This window comes from Schistosoma haematobium, chromosome 4 (assembly GCF_000699445.3).
Source record: "Schistosoma haematobium chromosome 4, whole genome shotgun sequence".
NCBI classification, from domain to species: Eukaryota; Metazoa; Platyhelminthes; class Trematoda; order Strigeidida; family Schistosomatidae; genus Schistosoma; species Schistosoma haematobium.
The window spans coordinates 19,955,990-19,978,428 of record NC_067199.1 but is presented as its reverse complement, the minus strand read 5'-3'; the positions used below and the strand labels follow the sequence as shown (position 1 = coordinate 19,978,428).

General features: G+C 30.4%; 1 protein-coding gene across 2 annotated transcripts in view; it reads right to left on the bottom strand.

Moving 5' to 3' along the window:
* Nucleotides 1-21,037, bottom strand: part of EFCAB4B_1 (EF-hand calcium-binding domain-containing protein 4B) — a gene marked incomplete at its 5' end in the record, with an annotated part of 45,050 nt that extends 24,013 nt beyond the window's left edge. The window contains 4 exons of one of the 2 annotated variants that reach the window (XM_012942172.2): nt 10,935-11,081; nt 12,442-12,550; nt 18,243-18,371; nt 20,539-20,749. In XM_012942172.2, coding sequence (XP_012797626.1) covers nt 10,935-11,081; nt 12,442-12,550; nt 18,243-18,371; nt 20,539-20,749 — 596 coding nt within the window. Of the gene's footprint in view, nt 1-10,934; nt 11,082-12,441; nt 12,551-18,242; nt 18,372-20,538 lie in introns of both variants that reach the window. The other variant, XM_051215924.1, reaches the window with a different exon arrangement.
* Between the last annotated feature and the right edge of the window lie 1,402 nt (nt 21,038-22,439).

Genomic DNA, 22,439 nt, shown 5'->3' with positions numbered 1-22,439 from the left:
AAATATCAATAACTATCTTACTTCCTTACTAGGTGTAAACCAATCAACTGACTTGTAAACACGCTTAAATCTGTTTAATACCAAACTTATTAATGTCAATTTATTAGAATACAAGAGATTAATTTACACGTTATATATAATGTGACTAGTAACATATCTAAAAGCTTTCTGTAAAGAGCATTGGGAATAAGGAGTCAATCCGCACAGGTTACAAATATGCCAGTTCAGATTAATCAATTTCATTTCTTAACATTAACAAAGAGACGGTTTCAAATCAAGTTTTTACACTTTAAGATATTCGTCAATAATCTATATTATGATTATTGGAATCATTGACTAATAATCATACTATGTGATATTTTCAAATAAAAATATTACCAGTGTTGTAATGTGTAAATATAACCGATTTGTTAACTCAGGAACATTGATTTTCATTTTCAAGTTTTTAACGTGTGTACTATCAAATATTTTAGCGTGCAATATACCATTCTTGTTAAATTTTAAGCTCAAGATTGTGTGATTATGTACTTGTTAAATCTAGAATATTTCAGTTTTTTGAGACTTAGCTACGAGATCGTCTAATTGACTGTACTTACTAATTAGTACCATTATACAATTATTACTTATTAACTACTAATACAAATAATATATAAAACGGACAGTTAGAGTATGCAAGTAATCATTTACATATTTTAACTTAATGAAGGTCATGAATAATCGAAAGCATAAGATTGATAAAATTTCTAATAACACTGTTATTGATTGCTATCCAATATATCTATTTAATGAAGAAGTGAAAAATAGCACCTAAACACTGACCGGGTATATCTTACAAGGGGTGAAAACTCTGCTTGAACACTAGAATATTTGATGTATAATGATAAAACCAGATGTCAGAGAATTATCTTTTTGTCTACAGTATAATAAAATTCAAAGATTGTTGAAGTACTAATCACTAACAATTCAACAGACAAAAACTTAAGAATTCAAACAATATATGTACTGACTCTATAGTTTTCTAGAATTGCTGTCATTACACTCATATCTTGAGCAGTCACTTCAATATCATGACGAAATTCTAAAGCATTATCAATGTGTACGGAATTGATTTTATGATAATTAAGACAAAGATCAATAAATCATTCATTTAATTGGCATTTGTTTATTATTGTGACAAAACACATTAAAACCAAGCCATTTGTCTTGTATTTAATTTTTCTAGATGTGAAAAATATTTTATGAATAAAACACCAATTGCTTAAATTACATACTACCTGTATAAAATTCATTTAAAAAAGATAAGTCCGATTACATAGTGTTATTCAGAAATTAATTCTCTTTGTTTTGGTAAAAATCAAAATTGTAGAACAAATTAAAGCACTTTTCATTTAGTCATTATATATGTGTCTATATGTAGACATAATTCGGAAAAGGAGTTACTTTGAATTTTTGTTCAAATGCTAATGACAAATGTTTGTGTAAGCCCTAAGGGGTTTAATTTACGTTACATTTTGGTTACGGTTAGACTTTACGGTTTATATATATATATATAGGCTTTAGAACTGTATAGTATTTAGCATCAATTAATTGTTTCTTCATAAATATTGTGGTGACAATTAAGGTAATATTAATATCCTTTATTTAATCCTGTATTATTTTGTGAGTGTAGGCTTTTGAAAAGTTTCAAACTAAGATGAAACACTTGACTTATATACTGTAGTCTTCAGTGGTTTTTGAATGAGTTATTTTCAATCCCAACTGACATATACTTTAGAAAATATCACATGTATTTCAAACTTGGTTATGAATATCACAGTCTGAATTCAACACCTTGTGACATGAGACTAGAAGTGTTTCTTTTAATGCAAGTGGTTACAAAGCTTTTAATGGCAGTACATCTGCTGACAAAGTAACAATAAGTGAGCTTCATCGGTATAAGCTATTTACTATGGCTACAAAAGTGGTAGGATTTGTGTGACGTTATGGTGCCATTTAATTATAATAAAAAATATAATCTATGTAAAATTCCTCTGAATTTCTATTCTTCTTACAGAGAATGAAATCTGCTAAAACTACAAAGACAAAGTAGTTCGGTTAATAAAAAAGAGCATTTATTGTTAAGAAATGAACCTATGTCTCAACAATATCTTCGAATCATTGTTCATCTAAAGAAGCGTTAACCTGAATTTGATGACCAAATAACTCGATCAAAACAATTATCCAAGCAATAATCTTATAATCATTAACGATCAGCCTCAGGATCGATTCTCAAATTTCTTTGAGATAGTCATGAAAGCTTTAGGTACAAATATATAATAAATAAAGTAACTTTCTCACTGACATCATTTAGTTGTCATTGTGTTTTAGCAGGAATGATGTCATTTTGAAAATTTTTACTGCGTGATTCTATGTCATTGTTTTAATGGGATCATAACAACGTCTCTTGTTTTATCAAGATATCATGGTCAGTTTTGAATTTTTATACAATTTGTACAACAATTACAATTTAGAGTACTATTTTAACTCAATTAAAATCATTTAATCAATATTGTGCTTCTTAATAGAACTTGTATTGGGAAATTGGATATTAACCATCAATATTTAAGTAAATAGAATATATGTACATATAATGTAATTTTAAAACAAACCTATGTATATAAATGTAAACTGTTTCTCGGACAACAATTATCTGAAAACGTTTAACTAGATAAATCTAATTTAACACTTACAATTGAGTAACAATATCGTAAAACTAGAAATAACTATATGTAATCAATAGTTTTAGTATTAAAAAATATTGAACTTTTAGCGGTAAAACATATGGATTTGATTTATTTGATTGAGATCATGAACCGATTGACTTTAGACCACTACTGAAGCCTGGAAATACTGGACGGCCGTTTCGTCCTATCGTGGGACCTCTGAACTGTGCACCTCCACGATCGCTCTCATGGGATTCGAACCCAGAGCCTTCAGTCTCGCACGCGAACGCTAAATAAAGGGAAGTAATCCATAGTTCTAGCTAGAAGATATTTTAGGTTTATTTCTTATTGATAATAAATAATGACATTTAAATTTCAGAAGATAAACATGTTTTTCTAAGTATCTTTTTTATGTCTAAGTTTCAAGTCATTGTGTTATAATGATTACCATTGATGATTAATTCTAGATAAACATACGATTGTTTTCTTTTGTAGAAATGTTAACTATTAACCGAAAAGAAATCATGAATGAATGGGTTATGATGATATTTTTCTTTTCCTGATCCATTAAAATGTTAAAGAAAAATGAGTATTTTTTAGAGCTTAATAAAACAAAATTGATGTATTTAGTGAATGCTTATTTCTTATATCAATCAGTATGAACATATCAGAATATTTAAAAATGATCGCATAACTTTAGTATTTATCCAACAATCAGTAATCTAATATCAGTATAATAGATGGATTAACTTGCGGAACATGTGTCTCCCGTAAGTCAACCTGATTCATTAGATAATGTCAGCTTCTTTTACCGGTATAATGACTTATCAAAAACAAAGAATATTACAGCAAACAATTATTGTTTTGATAATTTTATAAGGATCTATAGTTATCAGTCTATAATAATTGTATAACAAATGCAAAAAATAAGCCATGTTAATGAATCAGACAAGATTATGAATTTGAAAATGGTGCATACTTGCATTTGTTACGGTTTAAGTATCTTCAAAATTGTGTCATTTATCAATTGGAAAGATGATTTACAAAAGATTAGAATGATCCATTGTAAGATATCAAATTACAATCAATGTAATAAAACAAATCATGTGAATAAAATGTAGAGTAGGAAATATTTTGTTTGGTCGTTGAGATGGTTTAATTAACAATTTTTTATAAAATTTTTGGTAATTTTATTTGTGATCTCATCCTCCCTTATTCCGAAAGACGTTATGTTTCACATAAGGATATGCACTATTCCATGTCCAATCTCATTTTTTGTGTTTTATTCTATTAGTTTTCGATAATGTAATAAGAAGACGAAAATTATCAGAACTATGTGATGTATTAGCGCAATACATTTCGAACATTTTGATTACACGTATATTTATATCAGAAGGGTTTTTGTGGATATTATAGTAATTACAATGGTTGAGATCATGAGTCAATTGAAGCTAGACCACTATGGAAAACCTGGAATCACTGGAAGGCCGTTACGTCCTATTGTGTTAAGAACAGTTATATATAAAAACAAAAGGTCAACTAGATTAAAACTGGATGGTAAGAGGAGACAAGGATAATAAAGAAATAATGTGAAAACAATTTGTAGCCTCATCACTGGATAATAAGTTAATATTACCAGTGTAGGTTTAAGGTGAGAACAAACTGTTTTCGAATACACAGATGAGGTTTGAATTTTCGCATGACTTAGGCTTCAATAAGCCCTAATATACACTTTTGTACAACACCACAAAAGTCCAGTTATATCAATCTTATTACCTGTTTTAATAATGTTTAGCAATAGAGGATGATGGATGTTTATCTTCTACTCTTATTGGGTAATTCGATTCTATTTGTTTTTGCAACCATTTAGGTAGATGTCCACACACTTGTTTTAAAATCACGATTATTCTTCCCTATGTATGTGCTGTTTCGCCATGAATTTTAATACTGAATAAACCGATTTAGACACATTAATCTCTTTTATTATCTTTCCTTTTATCTATGGAACAGTTAAGGTTATTAGTAGTTAATGAAATACTTTTACAAAACAATAGAGAATGAATTCGTTTTATTTCGTAAAGATGATCATACATATTTTTGTTTATGATTATCGAGAAAATATACCACGTTTGAAAATGTTTCGATACATCAAAACATACTATATAAGAGCTAAAGTGAAATGAATCTACATTTAGTGGATAATTAACTTTATTCATATTAAAAATAAAAGTATGAAAGACATGGATTTCATTATTTTGGCAAATAATGGTTCATATTTAAAGAAGAAAAACTCAAATAAATAAATAAATAAACAAGCTATTGACAAGTTGTATTTTGATCAAGTTCTGCTCCTCAATATATAATTATCAAATAACATTTTAAGATTACATACTGTTGCAAATATTTTGTTATATGAATCCGTCATTTTAAACATGTATTTGTTTTTCATTTACCAGTGCCTCCAGGTTTTCCATAGTGGTCTAGCTTCAATTGACTAATGATCTCAACCATTGAAATTATTACAATATCCACAAAACCCACTTCTGATATTAATCAACATATGCTCATTAGTGACTGGCTTCAAAATGTATTTCCTGGAGTTCTAGTGAGAAGCAATGACCAGTCGAGTTCAACCAGTTCTGTTGTGAGGTAGTAACTCACTGATGACAATGGTGGATGTGTCTCTCAATTTCGTGGATTAGTTGAAGTTAGACATTAACAGTGTTGGATGCCGACTGAGTGGTCTGGAGTTTGAGCGTTCGCTGGTGAGACCGATATGTTGTGGGTGTGAATCTCACGAGGTGTGATCGTGTATATGTACTGGTGAGGAGTCACAGAATAAAACGAAACGGCCGTCTAGTGCATTTCGGTTTTCCATAGTGGTCTAGCTTCAACTGACTCATGATCTCAACTACTGAAATTCTAATTGCTTTACATTTCACAATCAATCATGGCTTAGCGAAACAAGTTTTTGAGATTGTGAACTAACGTAAATATTTCTTGTAAACTATTTCTTGTAATACAGTAAATCAATATTCGCTTTAGAATGATCAACATTATTACGTTGTTTTAACTAGACAGAGATAACTCTGTCACTGATAATATCATGGGATTTTTTATGATTTAGTAAAATGGTCACTTCATAAACTTATATTTGACTTGATAGACTTTCATTAATCAATACCTGTAAATAATATTTCGGTTACTAACGAGTAAATAAAAGTGTTTGTTGGATTATTTATCGGAAATTGATTGAACTTGAAAACGATCTGTATTGTAGTCTAGTAGCATTGGTTCAAACATATTATTTTTGTTGTAAGCTATTTATGACTTTGATTAGACTTCAAGTTAAGTAATCGGTGAAATATTCTTAGCTAAGACATATAGCTGTGCAGTTTCAAATCTGCCTCCGAATTCAATTACTTATTACCAACCGTCGGACAAAATAATGAAGAAATAGCTGAGAAATTTCCGTAAGTCCAACTGCATCTAACAGTGATTGTATTCAAGCAGTATAAATTATCAGTGATTATTTATATTTTCAGGAGTTTTAGATGAGATAAAATATTAAAGTTTTATACCTAACAAGGAGCTATGTAAAATATTCAGAACATTTCCAATCTGATAATAGACTAAAGTATTTCTTGGATGTACCTTAGTTTATTTGTCTGGTCTTGGTTAAATTTTAAAAAATGGGCGTCATTTAGCGGTGTTTTGACTTTACTTTTTTTCTAATTTGATTATGAGAATTTGGATTTAAAGTCAAATATTTCTATGATATCAATCTGATATTATTCAGCAATTCATCTATTAGGCCTAGTTCTCTAAATGATCAGTGTTCAATCCGTTCAATCAACTTAAGTTCTGTTATTAAAAAATCATGTTTGTGATACATGGATCACTTACGAATATCGGTAATCTTGTTATCTTTTAAATAAGAAATGTAGCTGACAGTTAATCTATTTACCTTTGTTTAGCGTGGTTAGTAATTCCATGAATTATGACAGGATGATATTGTTCAGATAGTGTTAAGATATGAGATATCAATGAGAATAATAAATATTGGAAGTTTGTTTGCTCCCAACTCATTCATTAACTGTTGTTTTATCTTTATTGTTATCAATGTATTGTAAATTAATTATAAACCTGTCCTAATAAACAAGTGTTATAATTTTTAATTTATGGTATATTATGACCTATAATTGTATCAGAGAATGTTGTAAAAAGCGTATAGTCATGTTTTTCACGAGTGGAGTAATAATTGAACAAATAATTGTGATGTATAGCAGGTTATTACTCAATTAATAGAGAAACTACATAAAGTGATACACAAAGATCGTTGACAACTAATTCATTTTTAGTTCAATATCAATCATCTTCTAATGCATTAAGATTTCTGTAAATAATATTCCAATCTGTATAATTGTCAACTGGTAACTAATAATATGTAAAAGATTGTTAATATAAGCCGAATGTTTTCTAAATGCTAAATATCTCTATAATAATAATGATAATATTAATAATGGTATCATGAATACTATTCAACACGTATAAAACGATGTACATAAGGATTCCTAATAGAGAATGATTGTTTGTTCCTTTACATAATTTTATAGGTCAACGAATATCTATAATATCCATTTTGATTACTTCATCAACTTTCTAACAAATAAGATAAATGTCGAACTAATCGTCTAGTTGAAGTATTTCTAACAATTTCAACAAGAGGATGAAAGGTTCTTTGTCTTTACTTGTTTACCTTTATTTTCATAAAAAATGTTTTATAATTCAGAGAAAATAGAGGTAAACTGGTCTAAAATTGATCACACTACGAACTGTTATTTAATTATCTGAAGAAGAAGAGGAAGAAGTATGAACTATGTGAAAAAAAACTAGGAGACATTCAAGAAGCAAACTATACAAAACAGTAGTACTATTAAAATTACAAACATTTTTACTAAACTAGAGGTATTATCCCTAGGTCTAAAATTTTGTGATACTCGTAATAACTGTAACCACATCGATACAGATATACAGTTCGAGAATCTTTATAGTCAGACACGTGATCTAGTTGTGAATTCTGATCATCAATTAGAACATTCTTAATCAACTCTTGTAGACTGCTGTTACCAATATAAGAACAATAAATTTAGTTACAAAAGCATTCTTACGAAGAAGCACAAGGAAGCTATAAACCTACTTCTTAAGAATGATACTTTACTGATTACAAAACCTGACAAAGGTTCAGGTGTTGTTCTTCTTAATAAAAGTGATTATATTCAAGAAATGAGTACAATCTTAAGTGACAAATTAAAGTTTCAAAAAATAACTGACCAGAGAGATTTGAATAATAAGATAGAGAATGAGCTTACCAGATCTTTGAAGAAGCTCAGGGACCAACAGGCTATCTCATCGGGTTTATATGAAATGATTAAACCATTGGGAATCTATCTGCCGAGATTGTATGGAGTGTCAAAGGTACACAAACCGGGAATCCCATTAAGACCTATTCTAGATATGTATAACTCTCCTTACTATACTATAGCTAAATGGTTGGTAACTGTATTGAAACCTCTACATGAAAAGCTTGCAAAATATAGTGTTAAGGATGTGTTCCAGTTTGTTGATAAAATCAAAAATGCAAATACGTTGAAATCAAAGATGATATCATTGGATGTAACATCGTTATTCACAAACGTCCCATTCATAAAGACTGTAGAATATATAGGTGAACAGCTGATTGAAAATGAAATTGAAACTACTGTTCCTACCAATATCGTGAAAGAGTTATCACTCAAATGCACCATGAATGTGAATTTCAAGTTCAACGGTGAAATATATAGACAAACAGATGGTGTTGCAATGGGTTCACCACTAGGCTCTATACTAGCTGGTATTTTTCTAGCCAAACGAGGAAACGGTCCACTAAAAAAGATTATTCAAAACTTCACATTTCACTGTAGATACATGGATGAAACGTTCATCCTCTGTAAAGATAATACGTCGCCGCAATTCAAATTCTTAGGCGATTTAATGAAGTGCATCCAGCCATTCAGTTTACATCTGAAGAGGAGAGTGATGGCCGAATAGCATTTTTGGACGTTCTCTTGACTAAAAGAGCGGATGGATCGTTAAAAAGGAACTTAAACAGGAAAAGTACATGGACTGGGCAGTATACGAATTTTCTGAGCTTTGTACCTATACAGTACAAACGAAACTTGATCAAAACCCTTAGTTGCCGTATACGCACTATGTGTTCTGCTGATATAGTTGAACAAGAGCTTAACACCTTGCATAATACTCTCAGGGAGAACGGCTACCCTAGAAATTTTATAATTAAATAAATGGTCACGAAGGCGAAAATAGGTGAAATACAAACAGTGAAGAAGAAATCCCTGTTCATGCGTCTACAATTCAGAGGGGATGCGGCTAGTGAAATACTAACTCAGAGATTACGTAGAACAATACAAAAGTCTTTTAACGCCGGAGAACTGTGATTAGTATTTTCTACGCGCCCAATGGTTACACCGAAGCTAAAAGATGAATTACCTAGAATGACCACCTCATTTTGTATTTATCAGTTTAACTGCTCCTGTGGAGCGAGTTATATTGGTCGAAGTTCTGGGAATTTACATTTTCGTGCTCGTGAACACCTTCCAGCGTGGCTAAATAAAGGTTTGATGAAGAAAGTGAACAGCTCAATATTGGCCCATTTAGTACAAACCGGTCATTATTATTATTATTATTAATGGCTTTATTCAATATTATATTTTGGTACAATTCTCAGCACATCGTCATAGTGCCAGTATAAACCAATCTTTTTCAATTATTTATAAGGTCAGTAATTTTTTGTCCAAACTGGTCAGAGTTATAGTCCTTCAAACGGCTGAAGCAGTAGCCATCCGGATGAAGAAACCGGAGCTATGCGTACAGAAGAAATATATTCAACCACTCCTCCTCCTCCTCTAGCCAACATCAAGGCCAATCAATCAATTGTAATCTTAACTACTGAATAACCTAATTTGACTATGACCTTTCGTAGTCAATTGTAATTGTCCCTGTTATCTTAAATCTTCGTATTATTATTATTATTCGTATTATTGGTTAAACATCATTAATCTCCCCTATACATGATTCATTCACTTCTCATTCATCCCTCTGTATTACGTCTTACTTATTTGATCGAATTGTAACTGCACTATTATTTCTCTCTCACCCTATTTGACCCATATTTATTCTGATCATGGATCTTAAAATTTCACTTAACGTATACGCAGATTCAAGTTAAAATTCTATGAGTCATATTAACATTTTATTGTATTTTGTTTATCACAATTCTAAATTCACATGCTTTAAACAATGTACTTTGCCCTTACCCTGGCCATTTTTCGGATTATTAATTTGGATATATAATTGTAGAACCTGAAGAGAATCTATCGAAAAGAATATTCTTCGTTCAAATACTAGTCTTTTAATATGACGGGGATCTTTAAACGATTAAAGCAGATACATTTGATTATACAGTTGTACAGAATAAAACTCATTGACTAAAAAGGGAATTTCGTGACATACCTTGTGGATACTATTAGTAGATGATTAATCTCAATAAAATAGAGAGCAAAAGTGATGAATATTTTTCGCTGTATTCAATGTATAGAGCTGTGTGATTATATAAAGAATTTATTGGATTTTTTTATTGTTCACTTCATAATTAAATTTTTCTCAAAGTAATTAAAAATCAGCGACTGTAGATTTTAACTAACATGATTATAAGCAATCTGCAATAAATTAGATACATTTATTATTTGTTTTTTCTCAGAACCTATATACCTCTTTATTAGTTGCTATCGACATTTAAATACTTCACCCGTAACCCAGAGCTTTATTCATCTCATTAAACGGCTGTCAATATATTAATGAATTTAATTTTTTATCAGGTACTTTATCATTTTGATGATCGAGGCTTGGGTAATGATACGATTTTAAACCGAAGTTTTCAACTATAAATCAATCAGATTGAATTTTACAGTTAAGACGATTCTGTCTAAATAAAAAAACGTTCTACTTTAAATTTCTTACACACTAAAAAGGAATTAGCCTTTCAGACAAAATAAATCAGTTGAGTGAAGTGTTCTCTTTTCGGTTGAATAAATCTATCTTATTTATTGTCTTAATGGGAGGGGTAAATTCCATTTACTAAATGATGAACAAATGATTAGAAATAGAACTTACTTTTGTATCATACGTTCCATATTTTCATATTCTACTCTAGCACCATTAACCTCTTTCATTATAGCTCTTAACATATCTTCAAATTCTGGTAATAAATGTGAATTAGCCAATTTCATGTATTTCCATATATGTTTTACTTGTTCATAGCTAATTCCGAAAAAAACAATAAAATTGAACATAAAATAAGAAAAAGTAGATAAAGGTGAGTAAAACAATCTGTTCAATTAAATTTTATTATAAAAAGTCAACTTGATAATGATTCCTTTAGTTTAATTGGAACAAAAAGTATGTAGGTAACAGTTTACATTTTAATTAAATGAATAATTACACTTGATAGTTTTGTATTTCACTGTGTATTTATTTCATATATGATATAAAGTGATAAAATTGATTTAGTTCGAATGACATCCCTATCTAGAATTAGTTTTACTAGTCATTAGTAAATGTTTGTTGGTTATGATCATTGTTGTTTAAAAATAATCAGTATATTTTGCATGAGAAATCCATGATTCTTCATTTCTCAAACAGATAGTTTTTATTCATATAGTTTTATCATTATGTAATTCTACACCGAATATTTGTATCGATAAGATACTAAAAGGTATATGAATGATATTTTTGTATCCGGTGCAACTATAATTTATGGATGACCTTTGAGCAACGTTAAAAAGATCATGAGAATGTCACCGTACATACTACCGCCAATTCAGGCTTATGAACTAATGTGAGGAATTAGGATTAATATTTACAGTTGGCAGTTAGGGTTAAGAGTTAGATCTAGGGTTCTCACCACGAACTAACATCATCTTTAATGCCAAAACTTTATTTAGCCAAATTAAATTTGCGTCAAAACTGAAGATCTGTTATCGTAAATCTGACTGGTTCATCAATAAATTATAGTCTCGCCCCGGTGTGCTGTGATGTATCTTGAAGAAACATTCAGATATGTTTTCAACAATCGTATCGACACAAGTGGTATTCGTCATGATTTGTATTCAGATAAAAAAGCGTTAGAGAAAACTCTTACTTACTACTGAAATTTTCGATAGTTCTTGGATTGATATCACTTCACGATGGAAATCACTCTCAACATAAATGATATCTTCGATAATAATCAACTGGTTACAAGTTTTAAAATGTATATTGTAAAAATTTTTCGAGGTGTCATAACTGTTATACTTCGATGATGTTGACTAAAGATCATATCATATTAGAAATTAATTTAATTTCAAACTACAGTCCACTAAATTCCAATTCAGTGATATGAGGCTATCGTCCATGTTACATAGTATGTGTATAGTTGTGAATGCATAGTGATGAAAAGTTCAGTACTAGGGCAAAGGAACTATATATGTTATGTCTTTCGAAATGACATCTGCATTCGATGCATAGTAGCACACTTTTTGATTTGTATTGTTAACTATTACACAAGTATATATTTGCAAATGTATAGATATGTAAAGTAAAATGTATTTATTCTAGTAGCTTTAACAAATTCTTTTTTTACCTTTTTAATACATTTTCTGGATCTAATGATGATATAATTTGATTGTATTGTTCGTCAATTTCTTCATCCAATAATAAATTGTTTGCTGCTTTGTCAACTAGGAAATGACCTATAATCAAGTAATAATAAACAAATGATGATAAGACTAATAGAAAGTGAAAATTCAAAATGTTTTTACATGAAAAGAAACGAATAACTTCAATTTCATTTAATTCATACTGGATTGTCAAATTTGAATGGGAAATTGAATTACTGTCATCCTGTTGAATAGTATAAAAACCGGTTTGTTTAAATCAAGGTAAATATATTTCAAGGTATGTGTACTTGAACATCTTAATGAATTTGAATTTGGCAACACCTAATCAGCCAAAAAATTTTTATAAACGATGTATATAAATAAAATTACTTCAATTAGAACTAGGATTTCTTTCATTAAACAACCTCTTAATTTATTAAAATCGTTAATTCTGTAAAAACTTTGCATAATATGTAAATAAATTTCATTTCAAAATCCTATTAATTGAAGAAGGGTTAAAATAATGATCAATTAATGTCCATTTTCAGAATTCTATACTTTAAATGTTATGCATATTTTCCAGTTCAATATAATATAGTTTACTAAGTAGAATTAACACCAATAACAAATACTTTTTTATAAAAATTCCATGTGAGGGCAAGAAGTTCACTCTTAAAATAATTGGCTATTGAATGATCTTTCAAAGTTTTGAATCTATATTTGACTCAGCTAAAGAAACCCTTTATAACATTCATCCTTAGCATATGAATAAATATTTGTGAACATCATCTAGTTGTTTCGTTAATATCAGTATAAATCAGTCTATAAGCACTGAATATTTGAAGATTTTAGTGAGTATCAATTTATACAAGCTGATAAATCTTTGATAATCAAAGAGATTCAACATATTTGTTTTACCTTAACTTGAGATCTGAACATTCAGTACAGAAAATCTGTAACGAACAAATTTAAGTTCATAAACTTATTAAGAAAGCTGTTTTATTACATAGTAACAGGAAATAACCCTAAATAAAGTGAATTAGGTATAGTATCTCACTTCAACTCACAGAGCATCAATGACACGTATTTACTATTGTAAGCGCAAAATGACACGTTTCCTTACTTTGGGTGATGTATTCACAACGAATTCAGTGAACATCAATATAATTTGTACGAAAGAATTTTAAGCGAAGTTTTTATGACAAATTACTAATGCCTAAAATATCATCGATAGCTTAAAAGCATTAAAAAGTTTTTAAACAGATTTTTATAACTAAACACTCATGGTATTTAACGAGATAGAATTGTAAAGTTTATATCATCTTACATGGGTTATACTCTTAGACTAATAACATAATTCATTCTAATTGAAATAAAAAGGAAATTCATTTTTAACTTAATAAAATTCTGATTTTTATTCAAGTTTAATATTGTTTAACTCCGCATGGAGTCCCTCCGGGGGTTACTGCCGGTCCTAAATCCGGATAAAGGAGGAGGGTTGGGAATGGGGTTAGCGACCCCATCCCGTAGAAAACTAACTCGCTAAAAAAACGCTAACCAGAAAAAATATTCAAACCTTTTAAACTCTGCCCTGGTAGTCAGAAGGTCTTCATTTAGAAGAGTTATTACGTCTCATGATGAAAGCCGAGTTCCTTCGGAAGTCACGAGGCCGATGCCCTTTCTGACAACCAGAGCAACCATTTATTTAGATACATGGAAATTATTATTGTTTAAAAAACTGGTTTAATAAACTATGATAGACAAATAAGAGTATAAAATAAAGTATGAAGCATTTTGAGACTATTATTAATTTAACATCATTCAAGGTGTAATCATCAAAAGTTCCATTTTAATCAAAGTTTAGACCATATATTAAGGATTTTTCAATTAAATATACAATATCTATCTGGTAAAGACTATACATACTTTCAGAAAATACAAAAATTTCTACTGAAATACAAAATATACAATCTAGATGTTTATGGTGCTTCAATTTAATATATACGAAAATTATGTAAACTAAATAAGAAGAAAGTTAAGCATATTTGCACTTTTTAATTCGTAATCAAGAAAAGAAAAGAATACCTACGATTCTAGCTTATTATGATAATTACATTAATTAGTGAAAAAAAGGACGCAAAGAAGAATAACTTACTAAAAGATTAAAGAGACCATCGAAAAAGTCCAAAAGGTCAACATTTTTATCAATATTACAATAAAAGAAACCCCTTAATGCTTCATATGCGTATGTACAAAACTGGTTTACTTGATAAGTATTAGATTTAACAGTTAAGCTATTTAGGTTATCAGTGACTAGGTGGTTAAATAATTTTTATGTTTATAAATATTCTAATGAAATTGTGTTACATTTTTTGTATTTATAAATATTATTTCACTGGAATGAAATAATACCAAAAGAAATTGTATTAAATTTATTTCATTAATAATAAAATTTTATCAAAAGGAGTTTTGTGGATATTGTAGAAATTTCAATAGTTGAGATCATGAGTTTTCCACGGTGGTCTGGCTTCAATTGACTAATGATCTCAACCATTGAAATTATTACAATATCCACAAAACCCACTTCTGATATTAATCAACATATGCTCATTAGTGACTGGCTTCAAAATGTATTTCCTGGAGTTCTAGTGAGAAGCAATGACCAGTCGAGTTCAACCAGTTCTGTTGTGAGGTAGTAACTCACTGATGACAATGGTGGATGTGTCTCTCAATTTCGTGGATTAGTTGAAGTTAGACATTAACAGTGTTGGATGCCGACTGAGTGGTCTGGAGTTTGAGCGTTCGCTGGTGAGACCGATATGTTGTGGGTGTGAATCTCACGAGGTGTGATCGTGTATATGTACTGGTGAGGAGTCACAGAATAAAACGAAACGGCCGTCTAGTGCATTTCGGTTTTCCATAGTGGTCTAGCTTCAATTGACTCATGATCTCAACCATTGAAATAAAAATGTAGTTCAGAAATCATTTCAAGAAAAAAATTTCAATCATTTTTACTAATATCATATTAAAACACGAAGTTCAGCGAAGGGATCTATTTTCAACGAATTTATTATCAAGCTGTACAATCGTATATATATGAAAATTTTGTTTTTGTAAAAGTACTAATTCCGTGAGGAAATGTGAATACAGTTAATAAAAAGGTTATAATACTAGATTACGTAATATGAATAATAAAAATAACAATAGATTTGATGAATATAATAAGATGATCATAGAGGTGTAAAAAATAAATAAGGTGATATGATGAGTATGTACGAATAAAACAATGAGAATATAAAATTTCATATATATATGATTGTACAGCTTGATAATAAATTCGTTGAAAAGAGATCCCTTCGCTGAACTTCGTGTTTTAATTTTAATGTTTAAATGGGAATTATCTGTTAATATCATATTCAATAAATAAAGATAAAAATGAATGAAAATCTATTCAAAAGACTCTTCGTTGAAGATAGTTTACAAAGTCAAGAGAACTGGATCGAAGGAGGTTCGAATCAATATTTTATGCACCGCAGAGGCATTGGCAATCCACAAACTAAAGCTTGAACTTTGCGTGCAAAAACGATTTGTCCGACCTCTCATCCTTCCCTGGCCCTTATTCGCTTAATGGGTATGTTTCTAGGTTTTTTTTGTTTTTTTTCTGCACTTTTATTATTATCGATATTTTTAAATTACTATTTTGCACTTTAAACTCTAATCATTTATTATTATTACCTTTTACAAGTTTTCTTGATTATCATTCAGTTTATTATTATTACCTTGGTCTAGCTTCAATCGACTCATGATTTCAACCTGTGAAATTTCTAAAACTCTCCACAAAACCCATTCTGATAATAATCAACTGCTCACTAGTGACTGACTTCAGGAAAAACTCCTGGAGTTCTAGTGAGAAGCCGTTACCAGTGGATTTCAACCAGGTCTGTTGTGAGATAGTAACTCACTGAAGACAATGGTGTACGGTGGCGCAACTTCGTGGATTGGTTGAAGTTAGACATTAACACCGTTGGATGCCGGCTTAGTGGTCTAATGGTTAAATGCTCGCGCGCAAAACTAGTAGGCCCTGGGTTCGAATCTCGCAGGGGGCGAGGTCGTGGATGCGCGCTGCTGAGGAGTCCTATACTAGGACGAAACGGCCGTCCAGTGCTTCCAGGTTTTCCATGGTGGTCTAGCTTCAATCGACCCATGATTTCAACCTGTGATATTATTACCTTTGTTGTTTTGTCGTTTTCCTTCATATCTGTCAATTGGACTATTATCTGACCCATAAATTTTGTTCTTCCTTACCCCTTGATTAGTACATTAACCTCATTTGTTATTTATTGTCGAATCCATTTTTTGCGATACATTCCTTTCTATCCTTCTACAGACATACCTTTTCCATATAACTATATATACGAATGTACAGCTTAAGTAAATGATTTCGTCGAAAAGAAAATTTTCTTCGCTAAATTCTCTTTTTCTTATTCAATGACACTATGGGTTATTTTAATTATCAGAAATATTCTTACGAATGAATGAGATATAAAATGAATGGATCTGAATTGAATTATTACTTGATTATACAACAACTCAACTGCTCGAAAACTGATCCCTCGGAAATCATTATTTTGTTTACTGTTTTTAGATTTAATGATTAATAATATATCTTGCCATAGAAACAACACGTTAAAAGTATTTCAAGATAATTCAGATATTGAAAATAGATCATATAGAACAACTTTATGCTCTAAAGATGACTATTCTGGTATTAGATAGGAAGCGTTAATATTTGTTAAGAATTTTTATTGTCCTATGAAATGTTATTTATACAAATACAGTAAATAGCTAAAATAATCGATGATAAAGATAATAAGAAATAAGAGGTAATAAATATGCGCCGTGTATGTACAAGTCTAGGATTTCAAAAGAACGGAAAATAACTAGTTACCAGGGTAACACTATCAATTTAGTTTAGATAAAAGTTTTTTTATCTAATCAAAAAAATATCAGCACTTGAAACTGTTTTATCGGTATACAGTTGTGGAGATTGTTGAGTTTAGATTGAGATCATGAATGGATCACTGTCAGACTACCACTCAAAACCTGAAAGCACAAGAAGGCCGTTCCGCCCCAGTATGGAACTTGTCAGCGGTGCGCATCGACGATCTAGCACGTAGAATTTCAATCCATGACCCTCGATCTCACGCGTGAACGCTTAACCTCTAGACCAGTTAGCTGGCATCCAAAAGCATTAAAGTCTAACTTCAACCAATTCATGATATTGCACGACCGTCACTTTAATCAATTTCATCCATTCATTGTTAGTGTTATTCTTATTATTAGACATTGACAATTTTTGTTCACTATACTCTAATTCGAATGTTACTAAATGAGTTTTACACCATTAATGGGTCTGAGATGGTGGAGAAGATTTGTAGCTCAGGTGGATGATTTTGCTGGAGTTTTGTTCTCTGAGCTGGATGGTTTGGTCATGGAGCTTTCATCGTTCTTCTGAACGACATCATCAGCACAAACTTCAGATAGAAGTCTGAAGTTTGTGCTGATGATGTCGTTCAGAAGAACGATGAAAGCTCCATGACCAAACCATCCAGCTCAGAGAACAAAACTCCACCAAAATTAATGGGTCTTTTTATTGATAGAATTTATTATTAGGACGTTCCACATTATTTTGTGAAATAAGACGATAATAATTTAAACATGTCTTTTATGCATTCGAATAATAAACTACAATTCATTTATTGACTGTATTAAAATTACAATTTACAATCCTGTGAAACATCTGATAACGAGATTGTTTGTTTTATATACTCTACAGCGGATAAATTCAAAACCGGTAATAAATCTTCTGTGACTAAAAGTTCTTTCATATATGCATCATATATTTCATGAATTCCTTTGATTAAATTTATTGAGATTAGATAAAATCGTATATTTCAAATGGTTTTGTAGATTTCAGTGTAGGTTAATTAATTCTAACGTCTGTTATGAAAAATGCTCGAATATGAATTTAAGTTTTATTTGAATCCACCAAAAGAATTTATTGTGACATCATTGTGTAGGGAATCTTTTGAATCATAACGTATGATTCTATCAAATTCTTAAAAGTTACCTAAATCTTCACATTTAACCCTACTATCCAGTAATACATTGTTGTTAATCTTTGTAACATCCAGTACATAGTATCACAAAATCCCTCCAAACATGACACTATTGATTTCATATCACTGCGAGATAATGTTTATTTATAACAATTACTGTTAACAATATTATGGATATTTGAAACTATTCATTTCGTTATATCTGAAACGAACCATTCTATAAAAGACCAAAAGTGTCGACCTTATTATATTACAGCTTAACATACTTTTGCCAATCATACTCGCCATACCTAAGTTAAACACAACATAACAGTTAAAGGACAGAATATAATATTCAGTACTTTCGACGGAATAACTAAGTATTATTATATTTCGGATTATTTTCTATGTATCCCTAGCTCTATCAACAATACACTTTTATTCTTCAGATAATTCATATTACTCCCAATATATACCGATCAATCTTATAGTTTTTGATGATAAAGTGACATTGATTCAATAATAATTTTCTGAGTTCAGTGCTCGTCCAACACTTTGTTTATTATGTCGGTAGATTGTATCTTACGCCAAGTAGTAAAATACACTTAAGGTCATGGTTATTATTATTTGTTTAACATTAGTTACTTATTTGTTATAGGCTCTAGGTCATTTTAGCTAGAAAGAACTATTTCAAAGAAAGAAGCAATCCTACTTTTTAATAAAGAGATAAAAAAGATAATCTATTATGAATACTGTTATTATTATCATCGGCAAGATAGTGAAAAGAAAAGTGATGGACAGGGTGGCGATCTAATTATTCCTATTTTTACATGTCATAGATATATGTCATGCGAATATAAGTCATAGTCTCATTTAAAATATTCATATCGCACTCCTAAAAGACCCATGTTTTGTTGACTAAACTGCCAAAATCGAGACTAGACTGAAGAATCACGTATGTCTATCAGATTTTCTAGAAATATTTATCTGAATGTGAATACGAGATAACCCAATTAATGAAAGTGAGCTTCTGTGTTACGGATGTTATACGTAGATCAGTTTAATTTGTCAATGGTACTTATCACCCTATAATCTCAGTTTGAGTGCTTTTGATAACTAGAAAGCTCTTGACAGCTATTTCTCCCTTTAAACAGGCTATTTGAAAGTCCACGTCTATAACCCCTCTAGTGAACAAACGCTGGGCCTTGTTGTGAACGTTGATCCGCAAAACAACATACTTGTGTCACCTTTGAAGTGAACATTGATGTAAGTATTTTTCGGGTACATAGATGATAGGTTCTCATGAAGGTTTTAGTTTCATATTTCTGTCGAGAAATCTTGGTCGGGCCTTTTTTTGCAAGAATGAATAACTCATTTTCAAAGACGTTCAGACTGGAAATTCATCAAATACGCAAGGAATGAAATATAATCAATCCCTAATTTGCGTGATGATGGCCCAACTATGAGTATTTTTTCTCTATTTAAGGAAATGTAAGTCTTACCTTTGTTTATTTATAATTAAATTATGATGGCTGGTGAAATGTGACTAAAACGAACATCGGTTAAAGATTTTTCTAATATCTTTTCACTTTCTGTAGTAATCACACGTTTGGCATAATCATTACCGAGTAGTAGATGGTGCTAATAACTAGCAATTCACTGCTAAAGTGATTTGATTTTACAAGTGATTATTTGGAACCAGAACAACTAAATATCAGTATTTTTAATTGTGCGGTCTGTTGAGAAAGCCGAATTCACCTCGTGATTACAACAAGCAAAATAATTATACCGATCAAAGCTTCTAAAAAAGTGTCTTTATCAATTCAACAACTGTTATAGTACAACGGATTCTTAAATCCATTAGCTTGGCTATCAGACAGTTAACAACAATTCAGTTAACAACAAAGTTTAGCTAATCATCATCATTAATTATTGGAATTATTACAAGATAAGAATTTACTATATTACAAAATAATCACTTACCGAAACCTTGAATGAATTCATCCAAAGTCAATTGCCCATTTTTATCTTTATCTAATAAATTGAATACAAAATCCAGTTGTGAAATCGTCAATGGTAAACGATCACTAAGACGATCTAATGCTTGACGTGTTAAATAGCCACAATCATCTGTATCACAATGCATAAACAATTGACGAGCTTGTTCAATTATATCTGAATTGCAGTCATCCATTATTGTGTTGAAGTTTGAACACAATAATAATAGTATGGTTAGGAATGAGAAATTTCAAAGTAGTAACTGCAGAAACGCTATTGTCTGAAGTAAATTTTACAACTTTAGTGTTGCACGATTTGGTTATGTAATGAACATTTATTCTCTAACTAGTATACTTTGCATGGAACTCAAAATAGCTTAAAGGAAAAACGTAAACACACATACAAACTCATACCTAAGTAAGTACACATTTCACACACATACATACACACATTTCACACGTACATTCACACATAGATTTATGTACGTGCCTAATAAATATGGATAAGAGGTAGTTTCCTTTCATTTCTTTCCCACTTATTGGGCAATCTCAAAAAAATTTTTTAACAAAAATAGATTAAGAACTTTTATACTATAAAATTCTTTTCAATGGTCTGCTCCTGGACAATATGGGCAAATAAGTATATTATAAAAGGATTTATACAATAAAAGTCACTTAAATAAAGAGTTCGGATTATTAAGAAAAAATGTAAATAACATGGGGGGGGGGGTTATAATCGATTGCATTTTCTAAATAACTTATTTCATATATGCTCACTGATCTCCACACACACACACACAGACAAATATGTTTCATGGCAATCATGTGATTTTGAGTACATTAAATATCAAGTAAACTTGTTAACCATTAAAAATACATGTGATTTTTACTCATTACTTTTATACTCAATTATAAGCGAGCTCCACTGTGTGAACAAAAAATATTATCAGAATTGGGTTTTGTGGAGTTCTTAGTAACTTAATAATAGGACGAAACGACCTTCTATTGCTTCCATGTTTCCGTAGTGGTCTAACTTCAATTGACTCATGAATTCAACTATTAAATAGAAAACATATGCTTAAATTAATTAATCAACCATTTCACCTGTAATCTGTATTTCAGGTAGTTTTCAAAAATAAAATTACTTTCAAAAAGACTAAAGTGAAAAGGTAGGTTAGATAGTTTTGAAGGTGTTATATATCATCAAGATTTTTTGTTAAAAAGTAGTTATTCGTGGAATGAATTCCGGCTCTCTAAATTCATTTGTTGTTACATATAAATTAACCATCTGATTACCAGGAATTAGTCTTCATAGTTCGATGTTATTAACAAAAATGTTGTATTAGCTTGATTCTTATTATTCGAATCAGTCAAATATTAAGTGAATAAACATGGACTTTAGAAGTAATTCACTTTAAAGGATTGACTAACTTTTGTTAAATTATTACACTTAAACACGAAACAAAAATTTAGTATCGGAAGGGGTCTTGTGGAGATTGTAGTAATTTTAATAGTTAGGATCATGAGTCGATTGAAGCTCGACCACATGTGTCGCTCAATTTCGTGGATTACTTGAAGTTAAACATTAAAACCGGCTCAGTTGTCTAGTGGTCAAGCGCTCGCACTAGAGACTGATAAGTCCCGGGCTCGAATCCCGCGAGGCAGGGTCGTGGATGCGCACTGTTGAGAAGTCCCACAATAGGACGAAACAGCCATCCAGTGCTTCCGGGTTCTCTATGATGGTCTAGCTTCAACTGACTCAAGATCTTAACTATTGAAACAAAAGTTTATTTGAGTTTATAATTAAAAATGCCATTTGTTTTTTAAATGCAAACTGATATAATTTTGTGGTAAATTATATTTATACATCAAGTATTTTTCCTGTGG